This window comes from Salvelinus fontinalis, chromosome 22 (assembly GCF_029448725.1).
Source record: "Salvelinus fontinalis isolate EN_2023a chromosome 22, ASM2944872v1, whole genome shotgun sequence".
In the NCBI taxonomy this organism is placed as follows: domain Eukaryota; kingdom Metazoa; phylum Chordata; class Actinopteri; order Salmoniformes; family Salmonidae; genus Salvelinus; species Salvelinus fontinalis.
In genome coordinates, this window is record NC_074686.1 from 10,795,762 (window position 1) to 10,813,238 (window position 17,477).

General features: G+C 41.2%; 1 protein-coding gene across 2 annotated transcripts in view; it reads left to right on the top strand.

Moving 5' to 3' along the window:
* Positions 1 to 16,836, top strand: part of tmem65 (transmembrane protein 65) — a 29,886-nt gene extending 13,050 nt beyond the window's left edge. The window contains exons 2-8 of one of the 2 annotated variants that reach the window (XM_055876376.1): positions 3,387 to 3,461; positions 7,056 to 7,100; positions 9,018 to 9,085; positions 9,589 to 9,643; positions 12,476 to 12,518; positions 13,931 to 14,036; positions 14,269 to 16,836. In XM_055876376.1, coding sequence (XP_055732351.1) covers positions 3,387 to 3,461; positions 7,056 to 7,100; positions 9,018 to 9,085; positions 9,589 to 9,643; positions 12,476 to 12,518; positions 13,931 to 14,036; positions 14,269 to 14,388 — 512 coding nt within the window. In that variant the 3' untranslated portion in view covers positions 14,389 to 16,836. The remainder of the gene's footprint in view (positions 1 to 3,386; positions 3,462 to 7,055; positions 7,101 to 9,017; positions 9,086 to 9,588; positions 9,644 to 12,475; positions 12,519 to 13,930; positions 14,037 to 14,268) is intronic. The other variant, XM_055876375.1, reaches the window with a different exon arrangement.
* Positions 16,837 to 17,477: the final 641 nt, after the last annotated feature.

Below are 17,477 nucleotides of genomic sequence, written 5' to 3' on the forward strand. Positions count from 1 at the left end.
GATGCAAACAATGTTCATCCCCAAAAACATAGCAAAACGTCAATCTGTTTCAGTAGCTATAGTTAGCTAGCTAACTATATAGCTAGGTGTCATCTAAAATAACCCTAATTTATAAGACCGTTCTTATTTGATTAATGGTGGTCGGACCCATCAATGTGACGCTAGCCACAATAGTGGTCTTTGCGGTTAGCCTTCAAAATAAAAGTATGTAATTGACAGTGATGCAAATTAATACAAATAGTATAATTTTGCCATAATTGAATAGATCATGCTAAACGAGATTGGAATGTTATATAAAGTCAACAAAAGACAATAATTTGTTAATTTGACAATCTGTTGAAATCACACTGGATGTATTATTCTTTAGAATTGCTTTGCATACTTATTTCACTGTACAGCCTTACCTATGGATTGTGGATCAATGACATGGGGTATCAGTCTACTCAGTGATACCCAGAGAACATTAGCGTCCTAGCTCTTATTGCGGGACTCTGAAACAACTGTGAATTGAGCCACATTTATTGTCAACATATGTGTATTGAACACTATTCCCAAGGAAAAACAATACTGCGTGGATGTTTTGGAGTCTGATAACTCTGAGGACATTTGGAAAATTTGAGTTGAGTAGAGTGATACCCCATTTCATTGATCCCCAATCCTTAGGGAAAGCTGTACAGTGCAATATGAATGTCAATTCACACAATAGGCTGACTGGGGAGGTGATTTCACACAGTCACAGTCCTGCGATAAGAGCTACAACGCTAATATTTGCATAAACTCTTCACAGTTGTGTTCTGTGGGTGTCACCGAGTAGACTGATACCCCATTTCATTGCTTCACATTCCAACCTTGTTTAACATTATCTAGTCTAAATATGGCATGATTCCACCAATTGTAACCTTCTGCATCACTTTCAAAGAGGTACTTTTATTTCGAAGGCAAACCGCAAATTCCACTATTGTGCCTAATACTTATTGTGGCTAGCTTCACAACATATAACCCGGTCCGGTCGAGCCTCACTAGCCAGATGAAGCTATCTGGCTGCTTATAATGTTAGCTTTGGGCAACAGGGTTAAGTAGCTGGCTAGCTATTTATTTTCATGAACTAAAGTTCAATTTCAATAGGCAACCTAGCTAATAGTTACTCATGAGGATTCCTAAATCGTTGCTAAGAATAATGAAAATTACTGCAGTTTCTCTACTGGTCATTGTTTTCAGGCTGGTTGTATTGGTGCAAGCTAGGTACCAAGCTAAAGCTAGCTAGATACCCCAGAAGTTGCTGTCAAACAAATAATGCTTTATTACTAACGCGGTATTGTAATCACATCGTTCGTGGCCGGTGTTTGCTTGTTTGCAGACTTTTTTGTACAACTTTGACAGTGCTACTGATAGTAGTGGTGGTGCTTGGCTTGCACGTGCAAATTCAGAACACACAAAATTCTATTATAGAACTGGGTTATTTGACGTGTCAAATTAAAAGCTTATTTAACTCGTCAAATAGTGTTATTTGACTTATCTATTTTTGACACCCAAACGGCGTTCCATAGTATGTCGTGAAGCTAATAGCAGTGGAGCCATTACTGTGTAACTCCGGTAGGGCAACATCTGAAAAATAGCACTCTTGGTAGTGTGTAGTTGCCAAAATCACCCTTGACAGAGAACGGTTGATTGTCAAGGGCAATGAATTCCATTATCTTTGCATTAAGGGATTTCGCCTTTGAGTTGTCTCGCTGAAATTTTCTTACTCTTTCAAATGACTGCTCGACTTGTTGACTGCTCGATCCACACAGCAGACATTGTGGGCTAGGTTAGGAATTCTGTGTTGCACGTGTAGCGCAACATTTTACTTGACGCCATTACGTCATGTACCTACGTTATATAGGTATGCACGTTAGCTTTGACATCGGTTATTAACATACGCTTTAAACTAGACATCGGGCCGATACCGATATTATAATTTGTAGCTAATATCGGTCGATTCCGATATGTTTATTTATTTTAATATATATATTTTTTATATCGTGCATCCCTTGTAAACTGTCATAGTCAACCTAAAGATTCAATGTTGTAAAGATAGGGAGAGGTTTGTCCGTAATAAAGATGCTCTGCTTTTTTGACACCGCACAGAGCAAGTCCTGCATGCTTTAGTTTGATCTAATCTTGATTGTTGTTAAGTCATATGGTCAAGTGCTGCAAAGAAAGTCCTAGTCAAGCTGCGGCTGGCCCAGAACAGAGCGTCACGTCTTGCTCTTCATTGGCTAAGAGTTGAGGAAAGACTGACGGCATCACTTGTTTTTATAAGAAACATTATTGTGTTGGAAATTCCCAATTGTTTGCATAGTCAACTTACACACAACACTGACACACGCACACTTACCCGACCAGACATGCCACCTGAGTCTTTTCACAGTCCCCAGGTCCAGAACAAATTCAAGGAAACGTACAGTATTATACAGAGACATGAATGCATGGAACTCCCATCTTAAATAGCGCAAGGGAACAGCAAACCTGTTTTTTTTTTAAAACAGTGACCTTCTTGTTGTGTGTATCTCATAGATGCACACACACTACATGTTTATGTATGTAAATTGTAAAGTCTTCTGTCTGTAATGTATTTTTAATGTGTCGGACCCCAGTACGACTAGCTGTCGCCATTGGCGTCAGCTAATGTGGATCCTAATAAATCAAAATCCTTGACTTTAACCCCGGGAGAAATATGTAAGCTTGAAGTACAGTGACCTTTTCCAGAGCTCATTCCTGACCCTCCCTCATGCCAGCTGGTCTCTCTTGGAGCAGGCCTCTGACAGATGGGCTCCCTCCACCATGTCCCTGTTATGCCAGCCTCTGGTAAATACCCAGGAAACCAGTTAAGCACTATTAGCCCTCATGCCTCCTTGGTCATGCATTCAGAGCTTTAAATGGACAACCATCATGCAATTCAGGTTCTTCTTTTCCCAGAAGTGTTCACTCTATATGTGAATGAGTGCAGTGGCTAATGAGAAGAGCCTAATGTTTTGCACTGGTGCTCATTATAGTTTCCTTTTTATAGTAAAATTGTAGAGGGTTCACGAGATAGACCTAGGCGTTTATCTTCTTTAATTGTACATCCAATGTCAATGCATTATGAGGAGCATTTTCTCTTGCTGTTTGAACTGAAATTATAAAAGCCACCCAGTCAGGCGAGTTAACTTTTGACATCCAGTACATACCGTACCTCATAGCTTATTATTAAATGTTTGAGGAATTGAGGAGTGTGATAATGTACTTCAGCTTTCAGTAGAATAAGCCCTTTTTCCATAGAAGTCCCAGTGAAACTACATTTACAAACACAGCCATGCCCAACTCTTCTCTTTATGTGCCTCGTATCCCCCTTTTTTCCCCTCCAGACTCTGAGGTGTCCAGCTGCACAAGCCAGTTGCGTGGCCAGAGTGAGACACCTGAAGGAGAAGTGGGGTTACAGGGTACAACAATGTGTGTTTTTCTCACGGACGGACTGCCAACATTTCCCTTGCCTGCTTTGTGTACCTTCAGTGTTTCCCCTAAGAACACGGGCTGGGGTTTTCCTGTTTTTATTTATTTATTTTTCATTTTATCTCCTGCTCTCAATGACATCACCAGCCAATTCTATATTAACCCCAAAAATGTTTTGCTAACGTAACGTTACTGTAACTTAGCAAACAATTATTACATACTGTACATCTATTAATAGGGTTGGTTCATGGAGATAGTTAGAGGATGCAACATGTGTCTGTGAGAGCACATTTTCTTCTACTACTATGAGTTTGAGTGTGTTGTTTGAATCGGTATAAAGCCAAGGTTGGTGACAAAGATATATGTTGTTGTAACTTGTCACTGATCTTAAACTCTTCTCTGCAGAAATATTTTTGTTGTTCCGGCAATGATTTAGCAGCAGCAGTGCGCTGCGCTAAATGAATATAGGGGAAACACTGACTTTACTCAAGTTTGTCCATACTGTTGCCACATTGTCGGCTGGCATGACAATCCAATGCTGCTGCCTTGTTCCATGTTACTCTGTGTTCAACATGAAATCCCCAGGAGAGTCAGTTTAGTGATTCAGATAACTTTTCTTTTTTCACATTCTTGTTTGTCCCTAGTTGTGAGGCTTGTGATTACAACATCGGCCTAAACAGCGTTCAACACAGAAATTTCCCTGAATGTCAAGGGGCACTGTGGCATTTCAGTAATGGGCTATTTAAAATGTTAATCCTGTGAACCAAACCTTAAGGCCCTATTCCCACTACGAGATATGAAGGAGAGTCTGAGGAGCGGAGTGGCAAAAAGGATTTCTACTTTTCAATTCACATTACATCCTTACATTTTGTTGTGGCTGGCGATGCGACACTCTTGGTCCGCAGCTCAAATTGACCTTAAATATCACAGTAGTCAGTAAGCACAAACTATTCAACAATGACAAACTTTTCTTCTAAAACATTTTACACTATTGAATAATGCAACCAAACCATATGACAATTTACAAGCATGTGGAGACAGTGTTTATTTTCTTGTTTGTAGGCTACAGTCATGACATTTTAGCTTCAAGACAAATGTAGAGTTGCTAACTGCATGTCTTCAAGTAACGTTAGCCTGTCTAAAATTAACGATTTTTAAACCTCTCATATGCATATAAAGTACAGTAGGCCTACTTTACAACAAACCAGGCTTCATTTTTTTAAATCAATATCATGCAAATCATTACATGTGCTAAAAGCAAATTGCAATTGAAAACGTGGGTGTAAGTGAATGCACTGCGACAAGCTGTTTTATATGGAAGCCCAAGCCCACTACCAATTTTTTTTAAATAAATTGCCTCATGATTTGTCAATGTGCACAATTAGTCTGTGCTTCAGTCTGATCAACTGTAGCTTACTGATAACAACCACAGCTGCAGGTAGACTAGAGAAGCCTAAGTTAAAAAATATATATATGTTTTTTTAAATGAATGGAAGTAGTTTAGTGGCTAAAATAAGAGGTTAAATAGGTGATCTTTCTTATCTCTCAGATATAAGATAGACACTTCACAACAAACTTTCTTTATATTTTAGATTTTTTTTTTAACGTTTCTGTGGTCTAAACTCAACGTTTCATCCATAGATTTTTTTGGTACCTTAAGGAGTCTTAAAATAGTCATCATTTAGCTATTCTATCTTAAAACAACCCCCACCCCCCCCCACCTGCCGCCGACTTAGAAATGGCTTAGACTCTAGAGAGGGATTTATTAAATGGGTTTCTTCTTTTCAGAGCTCTTTGGTGAGCATTTTGATGTTCTCGTGTGGTTGGTATAAAGTGATGATTTTATTTTTTATATTGTTACAGTCCTTAGGTTGTCTGAGCAAGATAGTAGTTAGATTCCATAGAGATTGTAAAATGAGTGCACTGCCCTAACTTTGTCACTGGGAAACAACACATATTGGCACATTTCCCTGTTCCGCTCCAATTCTAATTTAGGAAATATTTACATCCATTACTTTAATTGGGGAGAATTAATTGGCCCTCAAAAGAATAGCAGACTAAAGACGAACACATCTCCTCTCCAATTCCGTCCTAGCAGCAGGTAGTCCTGCACTTCCCCTGTTAAACCTTTCTAATGTGTTGGAGTGCCAGTTCCTCAGAACTGTGACAGCAGGCAGATGGTGGTGACTATTGCCACAGACAGCAGGAGTAGACACTTCTGTAATTAGGTAGTTTCACATGCACCACTTCAGCTAAGCTCTGAGGGAAATGACTCATCAGCACTGCTGCTGCCTGCTGTGACCGTTATTATTTAGAAGGGAAATATAGCGGGAGGGGTTGGACATTGGCGTGACCGATGACAAATATGTAGCCTTATGCTATTTCTCATTGAATATTTGCCTGAAGTCTACTGGCTGCAGATTGCACAGATATCAATTTTGCCATCTAGAAGTTTATTGATATTTTCCCATCAGCCAAGTGTCCTCCTTGAGTCAACAGAAATTAAATCGCACAAATAAGCTTTTGTTGTGTTGCATGGCCTTGTGCCGCAAGGCGTTGTGTTGCATGGCCTTGTGCCGCAAGGCGTTGTGTTGCATGGCCTTGTGCCGCAAGGCGTTGTGTTGCATGGCCTTGTGCCGCAAGGCGTTGTGTTGCATGGCCTTGTGCCGCAAGGCGTTGTGTTGCATGGCCTTGTGCCGCAAGGCGTTGTGTTGCATGGCCTTGTGCCGCAAGGCGTTGTGTTGCATGGCCTTGTGCCGCAAGGCGTTGTTGCCTTAGGGTTACCTCCAGACTTTGACCATGCCCCCTGCTCAACTCGTTTACTCGGCCACTAGCAAGCAGTTTATTATGGGTTTTATAGCGACACTCTCCCTCAGTGGGAGGCTCTACACTCCACACTGAAAGCCTGTTCTCTTCTATGAGCTGCTGTGTACTCATGAGCAGATTGTCCCGCTGTTCTGATTAATTAGTATTCCATGACGGTCAATAGTATTTCCATTCTCATTAAAGTAACCTTGTCAGCTGGCGGTCACCTCGCCTTAATCTTGGGTTCACCTTTCCAGAAATAGCACCCCAGCCCCTTTGTCTCAGGGTAGGGTCCTTGACCTTTCCAAACGGCATTCATGTTAGAGGTGTGAATCTGTTTATGAATCTGTTTAGCACTGGGGTTTGTGTGTTAGTCTTTCTCAATGAATGAGAGACTACGTAGTTTGATAACTGTAATGGGAGACTTTCATGTCTGTCTGAATTCACTCCCACAAAACAGTTGACTGTCTAGTAGTCCTACGACTTTTTAAACACACGAACACATTCACTTGGAACATGCCCCTTTTAGTTCTCAAAGAATTTCCTACCAAGAATTTGTTTCTCACGAGACTATAGAATATGGAGCCTCTTGGACAGAGCTGAGTAGTCAGCATTATACAGTGAACATGTTTATATTTGTGGTGAAGAGTTTGCAGTCTACACCTCTGTGCCAAACTTTTTGGGAGAGAAAGCATGAGGGTTGATCAGGATCTGAAAGTTCTACCCCAGTGCACATCATTTTGCAGATATGAATCTTTGTTTTTGATCTTGTCTTTCAGGGACTCAAGAGGCTTCACCGCTCACTCAAGCTCAGATCAAATACGGTGAGATAAAAGCGGTCTCTCAAATGATGAATGTAATTTTCTTTATACCATAGAGATTTATAGCTCAAAAGTTCTCAGTGGGATCAAAAGGGTCTATGCTTCCGTAGTCACATTATACCCCTTTGAAAACAGTTTCTCAAAACGAATTAATTATGACCTTATCAGCTTTTGTTTCCCAGCAGCTATATCCATGCTATTTCTCTTAATGAACCCACAAAATAAACTTAGCAAAAGAAGAAACGTCATCTCACTGTCAACTGCGTTTATTTTCAGCAAACTTAATATGAGTAAATATTTGTATGAACATAAGATACAACAACTGAGATGTAAACTGAACAAGTTCTACAGACATGTGACTAACAGAAATGGAATAATGTGTTCCTGAACAAAGGGGGATCAAAATCAAAAGTAACAGTCAGTATCTGGTGTGGCCACCAGCTGCATTAAGTACTGCAGTGCATCTCCTCATGGACTGCACCAGATTTGCCAGTTCTTGCTGTGAGATGTTACCGCACTCATCCACCAAGGCACCTGCAAGTTCCCAGACATGTCTGGGGGGAATGGCCCTAGCCCTCACCCTTCGATCCAACAGGTCCCAGACGTGCTCAATGGGATTGAGGTCCGGGCTCTTCAGGATGAGCCTGCAGGAGGGTACCACATGAGGGAGGAGGATGTCTTCCCTGTAACGCACAGCATTGAGATTGCTTGCAATAACAACAAGCTCAATCCGATGATGCTGTGACACACCGCCCCAGACCATGACGGACCCTCCACCTCCAAATGAATCCCGCTCCAGAGTACAGGCCTCGGTGTAACGATCATTCCTTCGACGATAAACGCAAATCAGACCATCATCCCTGGTGAGGCAAAACCGCGACTCGTCAGTGAAGAGCACTTTTTGCCAGTTCTGTCTGGTCTAGCGACGGTGGGTATATGCCCATAGGCGACATTGTTGCCGGTGATGTCTGGTGAGGACTTGCCTTACAACAGGCCTTCAAGCCCTCAGTCCAGACTCTCTCAGCCTATTGCGGACAGTCTGAGCACTGATGGAGGGATTGTGCGTTCCTGGTGTAACTTGGGCAGTTATTGTTGCCATCCTGTACCTGTCCCGCAGTTGTGCTGTTCGGATGTACCGATCCTGTGCAGGTGTTGTTACACGTGGTCTGCCACTGCGAGGACGATCAGTTGTCCGTCCTGTCTCCCTGTAGCGCTGTCTTAGGCATCTCACAGTACGGATATTGCAATTTATTGCCCTGGCCACATCTACAGTCCTCATGCCCCCTTGCAGCATGCCTAAGGCACATTCACGCAGATGAGCAGGGACCCTGGGCATCTTTTTTTTGGTGTTTTTCAGAGTCAGTAGAAAGGCCTCTTTAGTGTCCTCAGTTTTTATAACTGTGACTTTAATTGCCTATCGTCTGTAAGCTGTTAGTGTCTTAATGACCGTTCCACAGGTGCATGTTCATTAATTGTTTATGGTTCATTGAACAAGCATGGGAAACGGTGTTTATACCCTTTACAAAGAAGATATGTGAAGTTATTTGGATTTTTACGAATTATCTTTGAAAAAAAGGGACGTTTCTTTTTTGCTGAGTTTACATTAGAAAGTGTATAATGAGGGGAAATGTTCATGTCAGCCATTGAAAAATTGACTGCAAGCTGTCTTTCAGTAAATACATTTGGATTTTCCTCAATGTCAGTAGGACACTGCCCCATAAACATACAGTACACACAGGCACAAACAAGCAGGCATGTGTGAGTCACTTAGTGACACGTGTGTTCTGCTGCCAGTAAATTCCATTACTCAATGGAAAAATGTATATTCACGTGCAGAGACCTAACTCCCAAGACAAGTTGATCTTAGCAGCAAATTATAAGAAAATGTTTGTTTTTATTTGGGTACTATCTTGTTTGCAGTGCTTCTACACAATGCGATCCCCTTTATTGGTTTTGGCTTCCTGGACAATGCCATCATGATTGCAGCAGTAAGTGGTATGACTTTTTCTGGTGTTTAAATGTACATGTATTCATTGTTTAGTTTTAACTAGCATTTAAAATGTATTTTGTATTTCACGTTTTCGTTAGATACTGGCCGTGTCTGAATACCCATACCCTTCGCGTAGTACATAGTATGCAAAAAAAGAAAGTGACATAGTATGTGACATTTTGAAAATAGTACTCTGACTGCGTCATCTCATGTGCGATTGCGTTGACTCCCGCCATTTGTTCATTTTGGTACAACCAGTCAATTTATCTGATTATCAGCTGTTGGCAGACATGTAAATCAGAAGAGACGAGTGAATTCTATTAGATCAAACACCAAAATGAGTATGCAGTTTAAGTATGTAGTACACTAGTATGGGTATTCGGCCACTGTGAGGATGAAAGGGAACATTGCAAATATAAATTGGGTGGGAAAGTCAACATGATTGCTAGCCCACCAAGAAAAAAAATGTCCACGTAATATTTCTGCTTTCTTGACTTTTAGGGAACCCAGATTGAGTTGTCTATAGGTGTCACCTTTGGATTATCGACCATGGCAGGTAAGACTGTTAAATTGTGATCTGAAATGTTCAAATTTGGCAGTAGCTCCCTCAATAAACATTGGTCAGAATACTTCTCAACCTTACAGGGGTCAAATATTTTTCAATGTAACAAAAGTCTAGCCAGCCTCTACCCAATGGGTTAGATTAACTGGTGTTCTGGAGATCACATCAAAAAATACAGCATATTGTCCTTATTTCAGAGCTAAACCAAAAGTACATATTAGGTTACCATCCAGTCTTGAAAGTGATGATGGTCAATTTTTTGGTTTTTGTCACTGCCTTGTGTATTACTCATCTTGAATCACACTGTGGCAGTAATGGCAGTCATTTTACCCTCACTATGGGGCCTGATGGTATTTTGTAGGCTGTTTTTAGAAGCATGTAGGCATCTGTCCCTGATTTATGAAGCTCTTCAAATAACATACTTTGTCTATTGGAGCCCTGCTTGTTCCATTGATGGTTACTGCAGCTATTCACATTAGACAAAGCCCCTCCCAATAATTGTGGGATGTTTTTGTTTAGGCTATATACTTTTGTTTCGAGTGGACATACAATGCCAGACGGAAGCCACTCCTCAGTAAAAGGCACGACAGCCCGCTTGGAGTTTGCCAAAGGGCACCTAAAGACTCTCTGACCATGAGAAACAAGATTCTCTGGTCTGATGAAACCAAGTTTGAACTCTTTGGCCTGAATGCTAAGTGTCACTTCTGGAGGAAACCTGGCACCATCCCTACAGTGAAGCATGGTGGTGGCAGCATCCTGCTGTGGGGATGTTTTTCAGCGGCAGGGACTGGGAGACTAGTCAGGATCGAGGCAAAGATGAACAGAGCAAAGTACAGAGAGATCCTTGATGAAAACCTGCTCAGGACCTCCGACTGGGGGTGAAGGTTCACCTTCCAACAGTACAACGACCCTAAGCACACAGCCAAGACAATACAGGAGTGGCTTCGGGACAAGTCTCTGAATGTCCTTGAGTGGCCCAGCCAGAGCCCGGACTTGAACCCGATCGAACATCTCTGGAGAGACCTGAAAATAGCTGTACAGTAACGCTCTCCATCCAACCTGACAGAGCTTGAGAGGATCTGCAGAGAATAATGGGAGAAAATCCCCAAATACAGGTGTGCCAAGCTTGTAGCAATATACCCAAGAAGGCTTGAGGCTGTAATCGCTGCCAAAGGTGCTTCAACAAAGTACTGAGTAAAGGGTCTGAATAGTTATGTAAATGTGATATTTCAGTTTACTTATTTAAATTTTTTATTTTTTATTTTTGTCTAAAATCGTGTTTTTGCTTTGTTGGTATTGTGTGTTTGACGGGGGGGGGGGGGATTATTTAATACATTTTAGAATAACCTACCAAAATGTGGAAAAAATCCAAGGGGTCTGAATACTTTCCGAAGGCACTGTACGTTTCTCTCGTGTAGGAATGAGTAGTGCGAATTTATCTGGTTTAATTGATTGGCCACTGAGCACGTCTTCTCAGTCCCAAACAACTGCTTTGGCAAGGCTTTTGGTTGGTTAGAGATACTTTCTGCTAATGCTCCCCCAAAAACTTTTTGGTACATTTAAGCTTTCTTACTACAAAATCCATGTAGGGATGCAACTAGGGCTGGGAATTGCCAAGGACCATACGATACGATATTATCACGATACTTAGGTGTCTATGTATTGCGATTCTCACAATACTATATGTATTGCGATATGATACTGTGATTGAGATTCGTTCCAAACAAATTTCTGATGCAGAAGGATGAGAGAGCCACGAGAAAACAATACCTTATGATGAGTCATGGAAATAAGAGCTCCCTATTTAAAGCTGCAATATTTAACTTTTTGGGCGAATTGGCCAAATTCAGAAAGAAATGTGAGTTATAGATCTATAATTTGCATCCAAATCAAGTCTAAGAAGAGGTATATGTTCTATGTGTGCTATTTCTACTTTTGGTTTTGTACACCAGCTAAAAATACAATATTTGTTGTTATTGAAGAGAATCAAGTGGTTTAGATGTACAATGATTCTCTACACTAAACTGAAATTAGGCAAAGTACTACAATTTTAGTAACCAGGAAATGACGGAGCGATTTCTGCATATTGCACCTCTTAAAAAGATGGAGAACAAGCTATACTGGAATTTTGGTGCATGTACAGCAAACTAGTGCAAAAATAATATTTCAATATTTTTGATGCGGTATATTGTAAAAAATTATATCCCTTCCCCCCCATCACTAGATGCAACACTAGTATGTGGACCAGAATTCCTGGACCATTCTAGTGCCTTGGGGATCATTTTTGTAATATCACCACTGTCCAATGAATAACAGTTTGATCATTGAAAACAAGAACACATGCTAGCCAACTCCAATCCTAATAATCAGTGCTGTCTAATGCTGGCACATATATTTAATATACATCGACTACTTGAATGAACTGTGCTTGATATTGGCTTGTCTCATCCATGATTTACCAAGTTCCACCATACATCCACAATGCAATTTACAGTCGCTCCTCATCCCAGTGTGATTCACAAGCAGCGTTTTCATGAGGCTTTCAGGGTTTATAGCAGTTGGATCTATGCAGTTCCTTGGGCCTGGTTCATATTGTGACTGACTGCTTATGAAATGAAGTAATAATACAATTCAGTACACTGATCCGATTTATAAACTGTAGAGACAGTGACCTTTTTGAACGTTTGAAAAAGGAATCAACATGGCACAACAACTGTTCAGTGTTGTTTACATGTTTAAACAAACATCAGGATCAGTTGTATTGAAAATTTTCAAGAATTGTTTAGTTTAGAGACTGTGTAAAATCTCATTTGTCTTCTGTTACAGCTGCAGCTCTTGGGAACCTAGTGTCAGACCTGGCTGGACTTGGGTATGAGCACCAACCACTCTTCCATTCTGTGTAATATTTAGTCAGTTATATAACTTTCAAAGCCTTGCAAGTATTTCAGGGGTGGGGGTCACAAGTTACTGGGTAGACGGGTACAATTTTGACATGCATTACATTACCATCTCATTTCAAACTCATGGGCATTAAAATTAAGTTGGTCCCTCCTTTTGCTGCTATAACAGCCTCCACTCTTCTGGGAAGTATTTCCACTAGATGCTGGAACATTGCTGCAGGGACTTGCTTCCATTCAGCCACAAGCATTAGTGAAGTTGGGCACTGATGTTGGGTGATTAGGTCTGGCTCGCAGTCTGCGTTCCAATTCATCCCAAAGGTGTTCGATGGCGTTGAGGTCAGGGCTCTGTGCAGGCCAGTCAAGTTCTTCCACACCGATCTCGACAAACCATTTCTGTATGGACTTCGCTTTGTGGACAGGGGCATTGTCATGCTGAAACAGGAAAGGGCCTTCCCCAAACTGTTGCCACAAAGTGGAAGCACAGAATCGTATGAAAGGTTTGGCTGTAGCATTAAGATTTCCCTTCACTGGAACTAAGGGGCCTAGCCCGAACCATGAAAAACAGCTCCAGACCATTATTCCTCCTCCACCAAACTTTACAGTTGGCTCTATGCATTCGGGCAGGTAGCTTTCTCCTGGCATCCGCCAAACCCAGATTAGTTTGTCGGACTGCCAGATGGTGAATCGTGATTCATCACTCCAGAGAACACGTACCCACTGCTCCAGAGTTCAATGGCAGCAAGCTTTACACCACTCCAGCCAATGCTTGGCACTGCGCATGGTGATCTTAGGCTTGTGTGCTGCTGCTCGGACATGGAAACACATTTCATGAAGCTCTAGAAGAACAGTTATTGTGCTGACGTTGCTTCCAGAGGCAGTTTGAAACATGGTAGTGAATGTTGCAACCGAGGACAGACAATTTTTACGCGTTTCAGCACTCAGCGGACCCATTCTGTGAGCTTGTGCGGCCTACCACTTTGCAGCTGAGCCATTGTTGCTCCTAGACTTTCCACTTCACAATAACAGCACTTAGTTGACTGACTGGGGCAGCTCTACAGGGCAGAAATGTTATGAAATTACTTGTTGGAAAGGTGGCATCCTATGACGGTGCCACGTTGAAAGTCACTGAGCTCTTCAGTACGGGCCGTTCTACTGGCAATGTTTGTCTATGGAGATTGCATGGCTGTGTGCTCGATTTTTACAATATTTTTTAAATACACCTGTCATCAACGGGTGTGGCTGGAATAGCCGAATCCACTAATTTGAAGGGGTGTCCACATACTGTATGATTGATTTTTTTCCTTTTCTTGAAATGGAATGGTAATACAAATTTTACATGACTACCATAGCTGTGTTTCTTATATTGTCTGTCTGTGGGCAGTCTTGCCGGATACGTGGAGGTCCTAGCCTCTAGGCTAGGGATGCAGGTTCCTGACCTCACCCCCAAGCAGGCGGACATGTGGCAGACCAGGGTTAGCTCCCACATGGTGAGTGATTTAGAAATGATTACCTTTTATGGGCTGGTTTACTCCTGTACTAAAAATCTTAATCTGGTTAGGGGAAACTGGCCCTATAAGGTTGAGATATTTAGAGGATGGGTGGGTTACTAGTGATCCATGTTCAAAGATTTATAATAACCTTAATAGTAAGAGAAACATGCACAAAACTCAAACTGTTGAACTTCCCATTTGACATGCATTTTTCTCCCGTTGTTTGCAGGGAAAAGGCATTGGAGTCACAATCGGATGCATTCTCGGAATGTTCCCCCTGTTATTCCTAGGGGATGATGAGGATGAGAGCAAGAAAAAAGAAGCACACACCAACACCACAGACTCTTAACAGCATGCGAACCAGCTTTCTGGTTTCAGGGTCAATTGCAAGCTGCATCATCAGCATGATTTTAAATTCATCTCTAACTCTGGAAAACCTTTCTTCTCTATTTCATAATATAAGACATGTTATTTATCCAAAGCGACATAGTCATGGGTGCATACATTTTACATACAGATGGCCCGGTAATCGAACCCACTGTGCTGGCGTTGCAAGCGCCATGCTCTACCAACTGATCTTCCAAAAGTTTATTATGAGCCATTAGGCTTATTACAAAGTAGTTGCATTTGATGGCAAGTTATTTTCATAGGATGGATTTTGTAGATGAATTTGCATAGGAGTTGAAAATGAGTTTGAGATGACTTTAAACCAATGTTATAAGATTGTGAAACAAAGGAACACGTGTCAACTGCTACCTCGATGGCATTTTATTTTTGGGGGGGATTTGAAACGGCAAGAGTTGAACTAGCTTGTGCAATATATATTTTCAATATTTATTTTTCTTTTGTTGAGGAATTTTTGTACAGTATATTATGCATTGAACTTTATTGATTGTTTGTCAACAAGGAAAAAGCAATTACGCTATGATTTGAAAAATTGGTCACAAATGCTGTTATTACCACTACCAACCCTGTTTTTCAGATGCATAATTACAAACATACATCTACATTGAGTGTGCGTAATGCCTTTGGGTTCCTAGCATGTCAGTCTTAAGTTGCCTATCTATTATTCCAACTGCTGATCTGTCTCTTAGCTTTCACATTTATTTTAGCAAAGCCAATTTTCACAGTCTATACCATAGAAGTGCCTCACTTTATTGTCTTCACATCAATCTAACCAAATGTATTTTTATGACCTTTTTAAAAACCAGCACATAGGAGATTTTATTTTGTGAAATATTTAACTTCATGTTTGAAAGAACGTCATTGTTAATCTGCTGGATTTGAAAGAAACTAAGGAAACGAAGTGAGCTGAACAACAAAGAGTAAAACTGCGCACTCACTGTTTGTTAAAATGCAATTAGAGCACCTATTCCGTTGCCAATATGACTGACTTTTTGTAGGATAGTTACTGTTTCTTCACTGATAGACAACCATTTGCTTATGGTGGCCTAAATCACATTTTTTCACATTGATGTAATCAAACTAGTCCTTTATTGTGTGAAAGGATCTTCTTTGTTTTCTGTTTATGAATATCGGTGTTTGTTTTTCCGTTTGCCCTTTCTTATTACAGTAAATGCAGTACTTAAACTGGAATGTCCCTCACCATGCTGCTGTATTTCATCATGAACTGTAGTGAATGTTCATAATGACCCTTATTTAAACTATTACTGCCAAATGCATTTTTTTTGTCGCCAAAGTACTTGGCTGTAAAAACTGCATATTTCATCATAACCGGACTGATAAGAAAATGGGCACCAAGGTGTAACATAAATGCTTTGATGGTTTTGTTCGAAAGCAATGGAGATGTTCTGTTCTGGGTGAGTAGTATTTCTGCAGTTTGATCATGATCTCACTCCATCCTTTTCTTTCTTGCTAATAGAAGCCATGGACTTGTTCCTCACCTCCTCTGCCCTCTGGTGGACGGAGACAATTTTTATTTGCCCCAACTCATTCTCCCTAATGCTTTTCCTCCTGGTGTCCTCTGGTCTTGCTTGTTGCACCACTGTTCTGGGCTTGCTGGAGACTCCTGGTTACATGTGCCCTTCAGCTGTTTTAGGCTCTCCAGCTCCAGAGACTCTTGATCCACACACTCTGTCCTTTTCTATTTGGTGTTTGTCTAACACCACTCTATTGGTCTCCTCTATAGTCTCGGAAATCCCAGACATATGTTGGAACATGTTAATGTGGAAAGTAAGCCATTTTGCTAAGGGATATACCATCTCAAGGATGTATTTTGCCAATCTTGCCAATTTTCTCCTGCAATCTTCATGGGATGTCTCCATCTCTTCTGTCTTTTGCCTTAACACTTTTTCTCTCACAAAAATGTACATCAAGTTTCCTTCAATCTCATTTGGTGTTCTGTTCTCCAGTTTGATTCCTGTGGTATGGTTCTCTGTGTTTGTCTGTTTTGCCATCTGTATCTCAACCTCACTCCCCGTCATTGCTTTCCAACTCTTCTCTCCTTTCTTGGCTATTGGTCCACCATGATAGTGGTGTCCTCTCACCATGATATCAAAGCACACCTCCATCGTCCTATTCTGTTTTCTCTTTGTCACCATTAACGACATGCTAGAAAGTCTGGTATGGTAATAAGAACTATTCATTTAAACATACATGGACTTATCTAATGCTCATCCCCACTCCCATGTAAACGACAGGCACATAAAATGTATCTGCTGCCATGTTTACAAAATGTATACTTATGCCAACAGAAATAGAGAAAATACCTTGTGTAAAAATACTGTTTGATCGCTCTTGTATTTTGCAATGATTTAATAAACCGATTGGAACCATTTCACCGTTTTACCTCTAGGCTTTATGGGTATTATGACTCATACTGTGGTACTCTATACTAATCAACTGAAATACACTGCTCAAAAAAATAAAGGGAACATTTAAACAACACAATGTAACTCCAAGTCAATCACACTTCTGTGAAATCAAACTGTCCACTTAGGAAGCAAAACTGATTGACAATACATTTCACATGCTGTTGTGCAAATGGAATAGACAAAAGGTGGAAATTATAGACAATTAGCAAGACACCCCCAATAAAGGAGTGGTTCTGCAGGTGGTGACCACAGACCACTTCTCAGTTCCTATGCTTCCTGGCTGATGTTTTGGTCACTTTTGAATGCTGGCGGTGCTTTCACTCTAGTGGTAGCATGAGACGGAGTCTACAACCCACACAAGTGGCTCAGGTAGTGCAGCTCATCCAGGATGGCACATCAATGCGAGCTGTGGCAAGAAGTTTTGCTGTGTCTGTCAGCGTAGTGTCCAGAGCATGGAGGCGCTACCAGGAGACAGGCCAGTACATCAGGAGACGTGGAGTAGGCCGTAGGAGGGCAACAACCCAGCAGCAGGACCGCTACCTCCGCCTTTGTGCAAGGAGGAGCAGGTGGAGCACTGCCAGAGCCCTGCAAAATGACCTCCAGC